Raw genomic sequence first — 15,005 nt, 5'->3', positions numbered from 1 at the left:
GGATTTGATCAAATACCCCTGCAAGACGTTTGAGGACGCTCAAGCCAAAGCAATGGCCCAAGTCAGGTTGGAAGAAACTCTCTATTCCCGGAAAGGAGCTAATGACTACACACTACTACAAAAACACCTTTTCATGTCGCCTCTAAATTGCCTTTAGTGTCGCCTATGGCGCGACTCTGAAGCTAGGGACTCTAAAACTTTTTGGTGTTTTGGAGTCGCCCCTTTGAGGCGACACGAATGTTATTATACGTGTCGCCTGTTATGGAAGAGGCGACACTGAAGATATATTTTTCAAAAAATTTAATTTATTAATTAATCATTCAGAGTCGCCTATTATAATAAGAGGCGACACGAAAGGTACTTTTTAATTATTTTGAAAGAATTAATTAACCTTTAATGTCGCCTCTAATCTCTATAGGCGACACGGAAAATAATTTCCGGAATAATTTTTTAAATTTTTTAAGTATACGAGTCGCCTCTAAAGTTTGTAGGCGACACGAAAACATATTTTTCGGACATTTTTATTAAATTTGTTAATAATCGAGTCGCCTAATATACTAAGAGGCGACACGAAAGATGTTCTGCACAATTATTTTTATTAAGCTAATTACCTTTAGAGTCGCCTCTTAATGTTACAGGCGACACGAAAAGTAATTATAGGAGGCGACACCTAAAGTGTGTATTATGTTTTTTGTTTATTTTTATTTTATTCTCGCTAATTTAAATTATTTCTACGTACGTTATAAATTCACAAAAATAATTAGAGCTGAGAATCGCATAATTCCGAAAATATTTTTGTATTAATTCAAACAAGAAAGTTGGTTTAACAATTGTAAATAATGGTATTCCAAAAAATAACCTACAATTTTTTATAGTTTAATTTCTATCTTTGAAAACTAGAAAATGACTACAAACAACTACTAATAAAATATCTACTCCTTTTTTCTCGAACATCATCGATCTCCTCTTGAGTGTACGGGTTTGGAGAAAATATCTGCACTTCAACAAAATAATGTATTAATTAGTAATGTTTAGATAAAAGCTAGCGCATACATAGTAACAACTGAGATAAAATAATAATACATGTACACATATCTCTTCCACATTACTAATACTTTGTAATCCAAGTAAAACTATTTGATACATGTACTTCATGACGAAATAGCCACATTCAAGCATTTCCGGTTCGCGAGAACACTAAGATACAAATATAATACCACATTAAATTAAAGAATAACATGTATATGAATAAATTACGGTAAAAATAATAATCAAACTAATTAAATCTTACTATAATTTCTTTCCATCTTAGAGACTTTCGAGATCCTTTGTTGTTGGCTTGCCAAGTCCGATAACTCCTAAACATGAGCACAATTAATTTGTCACTAACAATAGCAAGTAGCAGGTACATGGTACAGTTACAGAAATCAAATTTTGAGGAAAAACAGAGTAGCAACACATCTGCCAACAGGGCAACAGGTCTGCCAACATGTACTACTTGTGTAATAAGAAAGAAAGAAAGCTTATGCTTGAAGAAAGAAAGAATAAGTCTGTCAACAGGTACTACTTGTGTTTAAGAGTAGCAACAGGCCGGTATGCCAACAGGTACCGATATGCTAACAGGTACAAATACTATTTCTAAAAGTCTAGAATTTATAGTTTCTTCTGGTTGTATATAATTTGAGAATCAAGTTTTGTGTACATATGCTTATCAACTTTGACATTGCAGGACACTGGTTTTTAACCTAAAATTCATTTTGAGAGCTATACAACTGCAAACTCAGCTCAAAGTAACTATCTCTAGCATATAATTTACTGTTGATGAATGTCAATTTCTTCTAGCAATTTTATAGAAATTTTGCATGTCTGGTATTCTTGTCACTAAACAATTATGTGCCCAGATTTCTCTAGTTTTGTGGTTTTAAATCATGTTTTACCATTTTCATGCAACTCTTGTACAATTCAACACGACCTTGTGTAAATACCTGCGGGAACTGATATCCATCTATTCTCTTTTGTAGAAGTTGACACAATCGAATGGTAATCTTACCGTTACAAAGGGCCTGTGAGTTTTTTCTTAGTGTTTCCTTTACCTTAAAGCCATAGGGTAACATAATATCAACTTAATTTCAAGTTTTTACTAATGAAGCGCTAAATTTGGTCAGTGTGAAATTCGATACTTCCTACAGTAGTACATAATTTGACAGCAATTCAACTCTTGTATAAATGAAGTGAGGTCATATTATTTCACAATTGCGCCTCAGAAGGTTTAAACTAAGCAACATTCTAAGTTCAGTCAGTGAATTTGTAGATAACTGGATACTCGTAAAGTTTGACAGCAATTAAAACAATCCTCCAAATGCAATAAATGAGATAGTCAGAGATGCTAATTACATGATAGTACGCTTAGTAGCATATCATCACAGCCTTCAAATACTTAAAGGCAAACAGGCACACTATTGAACTGTACAAGAACACCCTTCTTATATCAGAGCAATCCTATTAAAATTATAGCTTTTTGAGCGGAGAGGAGTAGAATTCACATATTCAGTAGAATTGTCTTGATAAGGAAAGCAGTAACACTGCACTTAAGGATAGTGCTAGAATAGTGGATGGACGATAAGTCAAGAATTGAGAAAGATGGAAATCCTCGAGTGAGGACATAAAAGATTGAACTGGTGATCTCTCGCCCTAAAGGTGGGTCATCCACTAAGGCTTTCTCCGCTTCTTTTTGGTTGCCAGAATACATAGAATCGAAACAGAAGCAACACATAGCAGCGGGGGAATATATATAGTTGCAGAAGCCTATCTAAACTAGAGACTTAGTCTACTCTCTTAGCTATCATGTATGAGAAATACTTACTATAGCCATCATGTAGGGAAGGTAAGCCACCAGAAAAATAACAACAATTTCACGATCACTGGAGTGCCTGATGTTTAGCCAATTATCACGAGTTTAGCAGTTCATATACCAGAAAATGAAGTCAGAAGATTGACAACTGACAAGCAAAATCAATTTATTTTATTCAGTATGAAACAGGGGCTCTATATATGACTCTATGAGCATACTAGATTTCGATGCAGGGAAAAGTAGTACTGATACCAGCCACAAACATTTCAGTTTCAGTCTCCACTCTATAAAATATTTGGACTTGTGTGTTAGGAAGATAATCTAAGAAAGTCAACTTACAGTGAAAATTAAACTGGCTGCTATGTACACGAGAAAATCAGGCAGTGCATCACCTTCAGCAATATATGTATCCCAAAGTAGTTGACGAGGGAGAATGGGATCTAACAACAAATGTATTCCGTTAATTCACACCAGAAAGCCTGGACATTGTCAAGATTAAGGTTAGATTACTCAGGTAACATGATTTCGAACAGTGTCAAGATTAAGGTTAGATTACTCAGACAACATGATTTCTGAAATACAACTCTACCTTTGTCTCCTTAAAACTTAATCCATGAAAAAATTGTATTATCAGACTCATCTCTTTAACGGTATATGTTCATATCAAAAGTAGCTTTACAATCTACCTTTTTAGTAGCTGAAAAACAACACAGTAAATCCATGCATTTCCCTAGCATAAACCATTTCAGTGATTGTGGATAAGTAGGAGACTCGGGCATTGGACAATAAAGAACACAACAAGCATTTTATGATAGCTAAGTTGCTTCTAAATATATTTCACCTCAGGCAAGAATCTATCTCCCATGTGCTCAATGTCAAACTTAGACCTCAACCGGTATCTACATGATTACGGCAACACAAAATGTCAGACGGTACAAACTAGAGCTAGAAAGAAGAAAGTTCTGAACCAGAGGCAACAACTTCTAAATAAAAACTGATCCATAAAGTCGCAAACCCAATCAAATGACACTATATAGATTTTTGTTATGACAATAATCTTGTAGTCTTGTTTCTTCTGATTAGAATCAGTTATTTGAATAACCATAGCTTTAGTAATAGACCATACTAATTCATTGATTAATTCCTAAGTCATAACTCTTTCCCTGATACAAGCTCCAGAATGCATAACCAGAAGAAATGATTAACCTGCTCCTTCGAGCCTTCAACAACTTTTAGACATCAATTACTAAAGCTCTGTTGTAACACCCCCGATTTACTAACTATAAATAAATAAGAATATAAAAGACTTTATAATAACATTGCGGAAGCTTACACCTAAATCGGAGGTATCACCGCCACACTTGACCACATTGTCAAGTGCTAAGGCTTACAAAACTTAAACTATTACAACTCGGTTACTAGGTGGTCTATTTACAACTGAAAAACACTAAACTGTCATACAAGAATAAACGATAATACTGGAACTCCTTTAACTTGTAACTGCATCCTTCACGATCAATCTGCTCCAGTCAATCTTGACTGCTCACCATAGAGGACAAATTCCAAAAGGATCATCGCAGGGCCACCATAAGAAAAAGACATGGCCGCAAACACACATAACAAATAAACACACACGTCAGCAAAAGCTGAGTAATCATCGCTTATTGAATAACCAGACATATAATAATAATAATAATAATAATAATAATAATAATAATAATAATAATAATAATAATAATAATAATAATAATAATAATTTAACAAACACATAAGTACAAATTGATGAACAATTCTTATAAAACTAGTACCTATAACCATAAGTAACAAGGGTTTATTGTTAATTTCTTATAAGTTTACCATTATAGAGATGTGGATCGAGTCCACCACCCAATAGTATATATTGAACTATTGGATGTAACCACCAGAAAAATGTGGATCTAGTCCACCACCCAATAATATTGGACTATTGGATGTAACCACCAAATAGGTCTTAGTCCTTAAGTGTGCACACCCTCCCAGTGAGTGTTTTTAACTCAAAGGAGTAGAATAAGCCTAGGTCGTGCTAGTTAGCTCCGACTAAAATAATAAGCACATTGTGCTATTCCACCGAATATCAACACCTTAGAGGATCCTTCCTAAGACGATTTACCAACCAATAATTTTAATAGTTTTATAATGATCACCTGTTTAACCATGTACACGCCACAATCGAATCTTATGACCCTCTACCAAATTGAACCCGACAAGTCAAAAATAGTATTCGAATGAATGATGCTCAAGCTACATAAATTGCTTACTGCATGAAATCAATTGACAAAATTTATCATCAGTAAAACTCAAGGCTCGGTCAAATAACTATATGAAATCAAATAACATGGAAAGCTAATTAGGAAAACAATTAACAAACAAATTATAAGTTTTACTATCTATTCTAATAAGATAACATCTATGATTAATATATAATACAATATGATTTAAAGAAACCAAATCAACAATGTGAGCAATGGTTAATACGCAACGCAATATCGTCACATAGTAATACAATATAAAACTTAGAATCCATACAAGATGCAACAAACAACTCCAAGAAATCAATGACGTTTGACTACACATGATAACTACGGTCTACGGAGTAATATAACGAATAATTAGTAGGTCTTAGTGCACGTGATTACAACTAATAATATACACAAACAATTAAGAGGGACTAAGCGTGATTACCATCCGACGTGATAATACTAATATCACAAATTCACAATACATCGCCACCCACGACACACGATAGTTGGAAGAGCTGATTAGATACGAACGGCGGTGGTGGATACGCAATGTTGACAAGAAGTAATGAAGTATATGGGTTTGACAAAAGCATTAACAAATTTGAGATGATGAGATCATCCCATGGAACATGATGGAATATTTTTATAAAAGGCTTATGGAGATTAACAATCGAAAACAAAAATGGATTTGATAAAGAAGATTAGTGGGTCTTACATGAATATCATATGTACAGTGATATTGGAGAAAAGATCAAAACTTGATTTGATCTAAAAGTCTACACGTAGAACCATAGAAACGAGAAGGCGGAAGAAGCAAAGATAGAATAGGACGGCCAGATATTTAGGGTTAATGGGTTATATATAGGTACTCGTAATAAGAGTCCTACTAATTTTAAAATAGCGTTTTTAAACTTCTGAAAATATTAAAAGAGACTAGCTAAAAACGGATATAATTATAGTTTGACTATAAAATATATTTTACAAAATTATAAAATATTGGGGTATTACAATCTATCCCCCTTAAAAGAAGTTTCGTCCCGAAACTTAAAATTAGAAAGATATAGATTATTAAATATACCCTCTTTAAAAGAAGTTTTTCCCGGAACTTAAGTTAGAAAAACTTTGTGACTTTAATTTCAAACGCTAATTAAAGACTTTTTTTTTTTTTAAAAAAACGAAAATATATACTAAACTTTACTACATAAAATATTCGGGATATTACATTCTATCCCCCTTAAAAAGGAGTTCGTCCCCGAACTCTAAACTAGTCACATAATCACATCACAAGTAGCACATAACTAACACATAGAAAGAGAGACTCTCTTAAAACGGCTTGTCCTACATCTTTTAAGCTTAACTCTTGATTAGTCATTTTAATCCTAAAACTCAAACCAGACACTGGGATATGAAGATCCCTGTGTAAATCCAAGACCGAAAATATATACCAAACTTTACTACATAAAATATTCGGGATATTACATCTGTCACCTCTATTAGATATAAACATTAGTTATAGTTAACACAAAAAGAAATAGTGCTGAAATTCCGTTGTAATACTCTTCATGTCATTGCAGTCACTAAATTACTTGTGCTCCACTATCAGCCACCCAGACAAAATGTCATTGTACTCCGTAAAAGCAAGTATCCTACCAGGCACTACCATAACTCTTCTACTCATGTCAATAGGTCTACATTCTAAAGCAATGCACAACTAGCACTTACACAAATCTTCCCCTAAAAATGAGCATTTATTAACCAAAATCTAATCTCCAGATACCAATCCTATTACTACAACATCTGGAAGTTTTGATGGAAATATTATTACTCTTTCCATCCAGAATTAGTTGTCACCAACGCTTTTTCAAGGTGTCCAAGACACAAACTTTGGGCATTAATTATAGAACAAATCAATGTTATACAAACTTCCACAGGATCAAATGTATCAACAACAAAAAGAAACACGAAACCTCTCACAAGAATTTCATCAAACACCTTTTGAACACCAAACAAAATCGAAAAGAAGGCAGATTCTTCACCTCTTAAGGGTCTCAATTAGCTCATCCACCATCGACCCATCAACACCTATACACCCATCGTATACAAGTCTATTCTAATCTAAAACTTAATTTAATCATATCAATTCAATAATTTTTAGATAAAAAAACAGTTGATGAAAAAAATACCCAATTTAATCATATAAATTCATAATTTTTAGATAATAAACACAGACAATAAAGATGAATACTTCAATTTTATAGAAGTTTTACGAATTAAAGAAGTCCCTTACCTTTTTTGTTGTGTTTGCTTTCCGTAGAAAACCAGAAGTTATTGCGCGCTTGTGAGATGATGAACATACTGCTCGAATTGATCTTGAGGGAGGATGACCGGTTGTGACCTTGTGAGAACTGCGGGATTACGAGAGGTTTTAGGAGAGAAAAATTGTTGTGAGATGATGAATTACGAGAGAAAGATTATTTGGGGAAGGAAGATGATGACTGGGGTTTGTGTGAGAACGACGGGATTATTAGGAGAGGATTGAGAGTAGGTTAAGCCCGAGTTCAATTCCTTATAAAATTTTAGGAAATCTTTAGTTTTGTTGATGGGAAAATGTTTAGTAAATATTCGCTCCGCAAAAAATTAATTTTTTAATTAGTTTCTCGGGTTTTAATCCCCCAATTTTATTTTTTAATTGTTTTTTTTTAATGTAATGTATGCTAGAAATTCTAATATATTATTGTTTATTATTTCTTAGAATAATTAACAGGCGGCACTAAAACTATTTCGTATGAATTTTTAAGAAGAAAAAAAAATTAAATTAAGGAGGGATAGTTGTCGCTTGTTTTAAAGTGAGACAGCAACACTTTTAGAGTCCCATTTTATATCACAAGCGACACTAGAAGTATTTCATTTCATTATTAAAAATTAAATAGGTGTCGCCTGTTATCAATGTGCGACACCAAAACTTTTAGAGTCTAATTTTTGAACACAGGCGACACTGGAAGTATTTAATTTTATTTTAGAAAAAATGTGGAAAAGAGAATTTTTAAGAAATAGGTGTCGCCTGTTACTAATGTGCGACACCAAATCATTTAGAGTCCCATTTTAAAACACGCGCGACACGCTAGTCCCTTTGGAATATCTGCTAGCAACTTTATGTGTCGCCTGTTATATAAAATGGGACTCTAAATGTTTTGGTGTCGCACATTAATTTGAGGCGACTCTAAAAGGGCGACTTATAAAGGTGATTTTGTAGTAGTGACACCAAGACGGACAGGCGATTGCCCTACCCCAAGAGAAACAGTGATCGTGCTGCCCCTTATTCTCGACCTCAACATTTAGGAGTGGTGGAAGAAGACGACGACTCCGACTGGAAGAAAGCCCAGACTTGCCTCCAAGGATTAACGATTTTTTTTTTTGTTGACACTGTAGGGCTGATGAACCACCTCTCGAAGATGGAGAAAGCGGTGCAGTTGCCACCAAAGTCCAGCAAACCCGAATCAAAGAAGGATCCCTCAAAATGGTGTGGTTTCCATGCCAACATCGGTCACACCACCAACGACTGCGTTGTATTAAGGAGAGAAGTAGCCTACTTATTGAAGAACGGATACCTCAAAGACTTCATGTCAGACAAAGCCCGTGGTATCGTCAACAAAGACAACTCTAACTCTCCATCTCGACCTCCTCCACCTCCTCCTCATACTAAAACTGTAAATTTCATTGCTGGAGGTTCTGACATTTGTGGTTTGACTTATTCTGCAGCGAAGAGGCATGCTCAAGAGAATGAGATAGACAGACCGGCCTGAGCCATAGCCGCGAAGTATCTAACCCCTATATCTTTTGATGAATCTGATGCAGGGGACATCTCGGACAAACATCACGATGGCTTGGTGATATCCATTCCTATTGGAAACTGCATGATCAAGCGAGTCCTAGTCGACAATGGCAGCTCAACCAATGTGATGATGCTCGACGCCCTCAAAGAGATGGGGCTCAACCCAGATACAGATGTCGTCAAAAAATTCACCGTGCTGATAGGATTTAGCGGCGAGGCAAAGACCACCTTCGGAGAAGTCACCTTACCTGTTTACGCTCAAGGAATCAACCAACAGGTAAAGTTTTGTCTTATTGATTGCCCTTCGTCTTACAACATTATCTTGGGCAGGCCCTGGATCCACGACATGAAAGCCATCCCCTCGACATACCATCAAACCATCAAATTCCCAACTCGATGGGGGGTTCAGGAAATCAAAGGAGATCAGCAAGAGTCCAAAGAATGTGACAAGGCAGCTTTAAAGCCCTCAGCCACCAATAAATCCTCATTATAGAAACTACAGTCCAGTTCTGACCCAGCAGGCTACAAAGAGCCCAAGTCCGAGCAGCTTGACGAAGTCATCTTAGATCCTGCGAAACCAGAAGAAGTCGTTTTTATTGGATGCGACGTGCCCGACGACATCAGGTCGGAACTCATCACATTTCTCAAAGCCAACGCAGATTGCTTCGCATGGTCCCACGATGATATGCCAGGCATCAGTCCAGACGTCATCATTCACAAACTAAGTGTTGACCCACATCACAAGCCCGTTAAACAGAAACGGCGGAAGTTCGCTCCAGAACGCAACCAAATCATCAACGACGAAGTTCAGCAACTATTGGATACCGGAAAAAATCAGAGAAGTCAAATATACCGATTGGTTGGCCAATGTCGTCGTAGTCAGAAAGAAGAACGGGAAATGGCGTGTCTGCATAGATTTCACCGACATCAACAAAGCATTCCCCAAGGATTCCTTTCCCTTACCCCATATCGACGCCATGGTTGATGCTACCGCAGGGCATGAAATGCTCACATTTATGGATGCGTTCAATGGGTACAACCAGATTCTGATGCACCCGGAAGATCAGGAGAAAAATGCCTTCATCACGGAGCGAGGAACCTATTGTTACAAAGTCATGCCGTTCGGATTAAGAAACGCTGGTGTCACCTACCAACGCCTAGTTAACAAAATGTTCAGAAAACAGCTAGGCGACACGATGGAAGTCTACATTGACGACATGTTGGTAAAGTCTAAGAAATCCTCAGATCACATCTCACATCTCCAACAAGCCTTCGACGTACTACGAGAATACAACATGAAGCTCAACCCCACCAAGTGCTCGTTCGGAGTCTCCTCTGGGAAGTTCTTAGGTTACATGGTTACTCAAAGAGGCATCGAAGCAAGTCTTGACCAGATCTGTGCCATCATCAACCTATAATCACCTCGAAATCAAAAGAATGTACAAAGGTTAGCAGGCAGAGTGGCTGCTCTCAACCGCTTCATCTCCTGGTCGTCCGACAAGTGCAAATTATTCTACGACATCCTCAGGAAGAACGAGAAGTTCAGTTGGACCGATCGACATAAAGCTGCATTACAACAACTCAAGCAGTACCTGTCGAACCCTCCGCTACTGTCCAAGCCAAAAGACAATGAAGAACTACAGATATACCTTGCAGTCACAGAGTCGACCATCAGCGCAGTACTAGTACTAGAAGAAGACGACAGACAGGTACCTGTTTACTACATCAGTAAGTCTCTACTTAGCGCCGAAATGAGGTACTCCCATCTTGAAAAACTTCTCCTTGCATTACTTGTTGCTTCCGTTAAATTGCGCCCTTATTTTGAATGTCTTCCTATAACTGTTAGAACTAACTATCCCATGAAGTCAATCATGAGGAAACCCTAGTTATCTGGCAGGATGTCCAAATGGACAATACAATTAGGTTGTTACGATAACAAGTACGAACCTCACACAGCCATCAAGTCACAAGCTCTAGCAGATTTTGTGGTTAACTTCAACCCAAGCCTCCAACACGAAGTCGGCCAAGAAATCAACATACTAACCGATGGTGGACTCTCATCGACATGGACTCTGCATACTGATGGCTCCTCCAACATACGGGGGACAGGCCTAGGCATTGTGCTAAAGTCGCCACAAGGGGACACCATAGTACAGTCTGTCTGTTGCGAGTTCAAAGCTACCAACAACGAGGCGGAATACGAAGCCTTGATCCTGGGATTATCACTAGCACTCGACATGAGTATCCGCCGACTCGAGGTACGTTGTGATTCATTATTGATTATCAGTCAGATTAACGGTTCGTATGCAGCAAAGGACTCAAAGATGCAAGCTTACTTGGAAATAGCGAAAAGGCTCGTCAACAAGTTCGACTCATGCACCCTACAACAAATACCAAGAGATCAGAACACCCAGGCTGACGCCTTAGCCAACCTTGGCTCAAATATCAAACCCAAGTTCACCACCATCCCCGTAGTCCATTTAATGTACCCAACCATCACCAAAGATAACCTACCCATCACCGAACAAGCTCCACTAACTCAAGTGCCTTCATGGCGCGACCCCTACATACACTGGCTCAAACACCATACCATCCCACCTGGAGTCACCCACGAAAAATCCTTCTGCATGAAAGCTTCTAGATTCATCTTAATCCATGGGATACGAGATCGAGTCGACATTGTGCAACATACATGATGGCGAATGTGGAAACCACGCCGGAGGAAGAAGCTTAGCCCACAAAACTCTTACCATGGGATATTATTGGCCCACCATGAAGAAAGACGCAATTGCCTTTGCCAGGAAATGCGACTCTTACCAGCGGTTCGCATCCATCTCTCACCAACCTTGTGACATCTTGTCCCCTTGGCCCTTCATGAAGTGGGGGATGGACATAGTGGGACCCTTACCACAAGCATCAGGGTAGCGCGTCTTCATGTTGGCAATGACTGATTACTTCTCCAAGTGGATCGAAGCGGAAGCATTCAAACGAGTTCGAGATACTGAGGTCATCTCATTCATAAAGCGAAATGTCCTTAGTCGGTTCGGTATCCCTTCCGAGATCGTCTACGACAACGGTTCTCAGTTCATCAGCAACAAAACCAAAGAATTTTGCAGGAGGTACAACATCACCTTGCACACCTCAACACCAAGGTACCCTCAAGAAAATGGCCAAGACGAGTCTAGCAAAAATCATCATCAACAACCTCAAGAAGCGCCTTGACGACGCCAAAGGAAGATGGGCAGACGAATTACCTATGATCCTTTGGGCTGACAGGACAACACCCAAGACGGCGACTAATCATACTCCTTTCTCCTTAGTCTTTGGTTGTGAGGCAGTCATCCCTCCCGAAGTCGAGTTCCCCACAACAAGAAGCAGTTTCATGGCACCAGGAATGAACGATTCAGTCTTGGCCTACGACATCGATACCGTCGACGAACTCAGAGAAGCGGCATTGGTCAGAATGACTTCCTACCAACAAGCAGTCGCGAATAGTTACAACAAGAATGTGAGAGTTCGAGTATTTCAGCAAGGAGATTGGGTTCTGCGCAAAGTCTTTCCAAATAAGAAGGATCCTCGACACGGCAAGTTGGCTCCGACATGGGAAGGTCCTTACCAGATCATAAGACGAACAGGTCATGGCGCATACGAGCTGGTTGATAAAGACGGTACATCTATCCCAAGGAGCTGTAACGCGACGCACTTGAAACTGTACCATTTCTGAACACTTGAATCTTTTCTTTTTCTAGTTTTTCCTAACACACAGGAACTCTAGCACCCATCGCTATTATGTCGACACCCCTATAAACGGTGTGGGAATGACGTATTACGAACCTGAGAGCATCTCAGATGTTACCATGGTAAAATGCAATTACGAAAAACAAAAGAAGTTCAGTCCCTCATCTCTGTCTTTTTTACTTCTTCCTTTTTCGAATCGTATTATTATCATTACTAACTTAGGCATCAGAGGGCCGTTGGCTCCACCAACGGCCAACCTTCACGTCATCATCTCGTTTTGCAGGTAACGACACTATGCCAGCATGAACACGCATCTAGAAGGAATGGCGAACACATGTATACGTCTCGACGTCGTCTAGTACTCCTTCTGAACCTGTTTTCCTTTCTCCTCCTTGTCGCAATTTCGTTTCATTTCATGTTACTCTACACTGACTTAAGCATCGGAGGGCCGTTGGCTCCACCAACGGCCAACCCTCACGCTCTGCTATCTTGACAGTATGATGTTCACATGATGACGAGTTTGAAGGAAATAGTGCCCTTGGTCCAAGTATGCATATAATATTAAGTCTAATAAATGCCTAGCTAGTGAGCTGAATGCCTAGCTAGAGGTCGCTTCAGTTCAAGTGGAATTAATTATATTAATCCACAACTTACTCTTGACTGAACCCGTAGGGTCACACAAATAGTACGTAAACGGATCAAGTATTTAATGGAATTAAATACTCCATCTATGGATATTCGGAATCGACGGAGCTTGGTTTCAGTGGGAGCTGAGATCGTCACAAGCAAGAAATGAATACTCCGGAAACGATAATATTGCCGGAAACGGAAATATGGATCGTATCGGAAATATAAATATTATCCAAGTTGTAGATGTTGCCGGAAACGGAAACATGGTACGTATCGGAAAATATTATCGGAAATGGAAATATTGCCGGAATCGGAAATATTGCCGGAAACGGAAATATTGTCAGAATCGGAAATATTATCGGAATCGGAAAATAATTCCGGAAACGGAAATATTAAATATTTGTTCGAAACGGAAATTAATTCCGGAATCAGAAATATTAAATATTGTTCGTATCAGAAATGAATTCCGGAACCGGGAATTTAATCGGAAGCGCATCGTACGAATTAGCATCGGACGAGGCTTGCTAGACGAAGGCTCAGCACGAAGCCAGGCCCACGCCCAGCAAGCCGAGCGCCCAACACGAAGGCCACAAGCCTGGCCAGGCCCAACAAGGTTGCTGGCGCGCGCGGTGAGCGTGCTCGTGGGCTGCGAGGCAGCGCTCATGCGTGTGGGCCGCAAGGCCTGCGCGGTGTGTGCTTCCCTCGTGGTCGTGCGACGCTCGTGTTCGTAACGAATCCTAATCCTATCGGAATTCGTGCATTGATTAAATCCTAATCCTAAAAGATTAAATTTAGAGTTCTAATAGGATTCTAATTAATAAATCCATATCCTAGTAGGATTATAATTCCTTTCCATAAACTCTATAAATAGGTGCCTAGGGTCACATATTTACATCAAGATTTGAAGTATTCAAAAGGTATGATTTTCAAGCAAAAATCAGCCAAACACTTGCAACCCAAATAGCCGAAATTCCTAGTAACCTTAAGGGCGATTCTAGTTGGTCAAGCTTAAGGCGGATCCGGACGTGCTGTGGACTATCTACGGAGGGACGACACTTGGAGTCCTAAAGACTTGTTCTTGTTCGGTTCGGGCGCAGCTAGGGAGGGCACGCTACAAAGTGTATGCATCTGAATTATGCTAAATGATTATGTGTAAATAATATGTTTCCTGGCTTTATGGTTTTTCCGCATGATTTATGTTTATTCATATGTATCATAACCTGACAGTGGTATCACGAGCCTCTTATTATTTACATAATTTAAATTGCATGAACATGGTTAAATTTTACAAATTTGCAAAGAATTAAAGGGGTGATTAATTTTCGTAATTAATTGCAAATTGCGTTTATTTAATTATATGTATGCAGTTTTTTGGCAGTTTCTTCGTTACTCATCCAAATCAAGTGATTTTTGTGTCAATTCCGAACCCAGAATTCCCAAATTCGAAGCCTAACTATGACTTTTCGGAGGTTTTAGTTTTTCGAACGCAAAAGTTTGTAAATTTAAGATGTTAAATTAAGTATTTGCGATTCTTGTTGATAAATCTTGAGTTTTTGATTGACCTACTGTATATGTTTAACAATTATGAATGCCTAGACTTGTTAAATATACAACCTAATTTGTAATTATGATTAATTTGTTGAAATTCGAATAATTTAGAATTGATTTGATTTTC

The 15,005-nt window shown here is 38.4% G+C and overlaps 1 protein-coding gene across 10 annotated transcripts; it reads right to left on the bottom strand.

Moving 5' to 3' along the window:
* Positions 1 to 773: 773 nt before the first annotated feature.
* LOC110781937 (uncharacterized) lies at positions 774 to 7,723 on the bottom strand. Of its 10 annotated transcripts, XR_008922680.1 has the most exons (6): positions 7,418 to 7,721; positions 3,693 to 4,390; positions 3,191 to 3,291; positions 2,864 to 2,930; positions 1,292 to 1,358; positions 774 to 994 (listed from the first exon to the last, which is right to left on the bottom strand). XR_008922680.1 is itself a non-coding variant. In XM_021985983.2 (4 exons), the coding sequence occupies exons 1-4, from the start codon at positions 7,482 to 7,484 to the stop codon at positions 908 to 910; spliced, it is 327 nt and encodes a 108-aa protein (XP_021841675.2). In that variant the 5' UTR covers positions 7,485 to 7,722; the 3' UTR covers positions 774 to 907. The 10 variants fall into 10 exon arrangements, 2 of the variants coding, with proteins under 2 accessions (XP_021841675.2, XP_056686637.1); XR_008922681.1 differs by lacking the exon at positions 3,693 to 4,390 and having other exon boundaries at positions 7,418 to 7,723; XR_002531884.2 differs by lacking the exon at positions 2,864 to 2,930 and having other exon boundaries at positions 7,418 to 7,720.
* Positions 7,724 to 15,005: the final 7,282 nt, after the last annotated feature.

This window comes from Spinacia oleracea, chromosome 6 (assembly GCF_020520425.1).
Source record: "Spinacia oleracea cultivar Varoflay chromosome 6, BTI_SOV_V1, whole genome shotgun sequence".
Classification (NCBI taxonomy): domain Eukaryota; kingdom Viridiplantae; phylum Streptophyta; class Magnoliopsida; order Caryophyllales; family Amaranthaceae; genus Spinacia; species Spinacia oleracea.
Note: the sequence above shows the minus strand (reverse complement) of the source record. Positions and strands in the feature narration are given on the sequence as shown.